Raw genomic sequence first — 3,017 nt, forward strand, 5'->3', positions numbered from 1 at the left:
AAATTTTGATCAAAATAATCGTGATTATCATTTTGGCCATAATCGTGCAGCCCTACATCAGATGTTCACCCCGTTCACGTCACAGCATCTTGTTCAACAGCCAGAGTGACTTTGAGAAATTATTTACCCCATGTCGTATTCCTCATCCTTTTTCTTCTTCCGGCAGCAGCAGCAGTAGATGACGATGATGAGCACGATCAACGCAGCGATTACTCCACCAATGATTCCTGCAGTGGAGGCAATGTTCATGGAAGCTACAAGGAAGAAGAGTTGGTAGAAGAGGAAGAAGAAAAGGATGCATATTATAATACAGTGTTGTAAAGATGTGTTTAGTGGGAATTCTATGTTCCCAGACAGTTATGGAAAAACTGCTAAAAGAAGGTTTCTCTCACGCGGCATTACTGCGAGGGTGAGGTTGCAGGAAGCAGAGCCGATCTTGTTTGTTGAGGTGCAGATGAAGAATCCTGATGTCTCTTTGGAGATGTTGAATAGAGACAGGATGCCTCCCTCTGAAAGACAGAAGCAGTCATACACACATTTCTTCTAGAAGGGGGTTATTATTTTATAGACAAATTCTGGTCATAAAAAAAAAAAAAAAATGTAAATCCAAGAGCGCTCAATCATTAATCAATGTTGTTAACTGTGGTTCCAGAAAGTGTTCTTGTATACAGTATATGTTTGAGTTCATTTCAAAAATAGTGTTCCCGTTTTCATGAAATATTTTTGTCCACAAGAGAGCACTGAGAAGATTGTTTTTTAACAGTCATGTTTCTTTAATAACCAAATTCAAAAGGTTAGGGGCTGCTAGGTGTTCTACTGTAAATCACCCAATATGCTTCTAACTCTTTGTTGGTGTTCAGACTGTGTTGATCCTCAAAACATCAGTGTTTTAAATAAATGTCTTGATTTGTGAGTGCTAGACACCACCCTGTGGACCACATCAAGCTGATCCGGAGCCTGCCCAACAGAGGTTAAACTTCCAACTTGTATACCATGGTCGGTCTTTTGCAGAGGTAGGCTAAGTAAACCTTTATACGCTAAAAGTTGACCAATTTATTTTCCAGGACAAATAGTCCTGACAAAAAAACAGTACTTACGGTCAGTGGTTCTGGGGGGGAAAGCACGAGGGTTGTTCTTGACATCTTGACTTTTCCAGGTATAAACGGGTGGCGGGGACCCTTCCTGGGACACACAGGTCAGGTTGATGTTCTGGCCATACTCTGCCTTTCCCTGGGTCATACAGGTGGGCGTAGATGGAGCCACTAGAAAGAAAACAAGTGTAATTTGTCCTTAAAAATTACAATAAAACATGTTTAATGTAACTCAACACATAAATCATACAACACATGCATCGTATTTTCTTTTTAGAATGTCATTACACAGAATGAGTCATGAAATTTGTTTGCACATCTTTGCTATAAGCATGATGTGTTGCAACAGCTTGCATTTAAGAATTTAAATGCTTAACATGATACGGACAGAGCTTTACACATGACAAATACTTACAGTAGGCCTATATACACTACCTGATATTATGCTGAATGGAAAGCCAGAAACATGGAATACACAGCTCTTTTCACCCACTTTTAAATAATTAAACAGAATTTTTTTCTGGAAAACAAATGAAATGTTACCTAGAACCACCAGACGTGTATAGGCCGTAGGCGTGCCCTTAAGGTCACCTTGAATTAGGGCCTGGCACTGAAATTTCTTGTTGTCATCTAGTGTGGTGGAGGACAGTACCAGATTGGCATTTGTCGTGGTAGCATCTACGTCCAGGGACGCCCGGCCTTCATACAGCGAACCGAAGTCCGTAGTTCTATCATTCGAATAATAAGTGAGGACATCGTCCTGTTACCCAACGAGAGCATCAGTGAAAAATTAGAAACCAAAGATATATATCTCCAAACTGATAGATAATATAAAATCATACACATAGGCACATAAACACATTGTAGTACTTTGGTCTGACCTCTTGAGCGTCCGGTGTGAGAGCCACAGTGGACCATGTGACGATGATTTGTTTGGGGGTACCTTGGGGTTTAATGTTGCAGGGCAGTGTGACACTCTTACCCCTGGCAACCTCATACACAGCCTGCGGGATGGTCACGACGACGGCACCAACACCTGACAGCACTGTCACTGATTAAAAGAGAATAATGAACGTAATGTTAATCTGACTGCATGACAGCCTGTGTCTTCACTGTGAGTGTTGCAGCAGCTGAACTAGATTGGCAGAAATAAAACCACCCACCCACACGATATGTAGCCTATATTTACTCAAGTACACATTTGAGGTACTTGTACTTTACTTGAGTCTTTTCATGCCACTTTCTACTCCACTACATTTCAGAGAGAAACATTGTACTTCATACTACTCTACATTTAGGGGCAGGGCCCAACATGGGCCCCTCCCTGCATCCACAGCTATGCATCTTTTGGGCCCACCTCAAATGGGGGCCCTGGCTACTCAGTCCCATTTTCACTCCCAGTCCGACACCCCAGGCTGCATTCATCTAACACTGCATTCAACTGACAGCTTATCTACAAGTACAGCTAAAATGATTAGCAGGAAACCCCAGAACAGTTTGGATCGTTTTTAAAACACAAAGATATTTCTGCATTTTTTTTTTACTTCTTTACGTAGCCTACATTTTTCCTGATGATCCGAGATGGGAAGTAACGAAGTAAAAATACTTTGTTACTGTACTTAAGTAGATTTTTCAGATATTTTTAGTTTACTATTTATTTTTGTGGCAATTTTTTACTTTTACGTACATTTTAAACACGAATATTGGTACTTTCTACTCCTTACATTTTACAAAATTGCCTCGTTACTTTAGTTTTATACAAAAAGGTGCTTACGATTGTATTTTAGGTGCATTATTTACATGCTGAAGTAGTTACTCTGAAATTTAGATAACGTAATTAATAGTGGGTTTATTGTTGTTATTTGCTAGCCTTTCACACACACACACACACACACACACACACACACACACACACACACACACACA

The 3,017-nt window shown here is 40.3% G+C and overlaps 1 protein-coding gene across 3 annotated transcripts in view; it reads right to left on the reverse strand.

Moving 5' to 3' along the window:
• gpa33a (glycoprotein A33 (transmembrane), paralog a) overlaps positions 1–3,017 on the reverse strand; it is an 8,410-nt gene that overhangs the window by 3,533 nt on the left and 1,860 nt on the right. The window contains exons 2-6 of one of the 3 annotated variants that reach the window (XM_032501912.1): positions 1,973–2,142; positions 1,683–1,851; positions 1,098–1,262; positions 393–509; positions 128–254 (exon numbers count right to left, since the gene is read on the reverse strand). In XM_032501912.1, the coding sequence (XP_032357803.1) occupies positions 128–254; positions 393–509; positions 1,098–1,262; positions 1,683–1,851; positions 1,973–2,142 (748 nt within the window). Of the gene's footprint in view, positions 1–127; positions 255–392; positions 510–1,097; positions 1,263–1,634; positions 1,852–1,972; positions 2,143–3,017 lie in introns of all 3 variants that reach the window. The other 2 variants (XM_032501739.1, XM_032501822.1) reach the window with 2 other exon arrangements.

Source organism: Etheostoma spectabile, chromosome 1 (assembly GCF_008692095.1).
Source record: "Etheostoma spectabile isolate EspeVRDwgs_2016 chromosome 1, UIUC_Espe_1.0, whole genome shotgun sequence".
NCBI classification, from domain to species: Eukaryota; Metazoa; Chordata; class Actinopteri; order Perciformes; family Percidae; genus Etheostoma; species Etheostoma spectabile.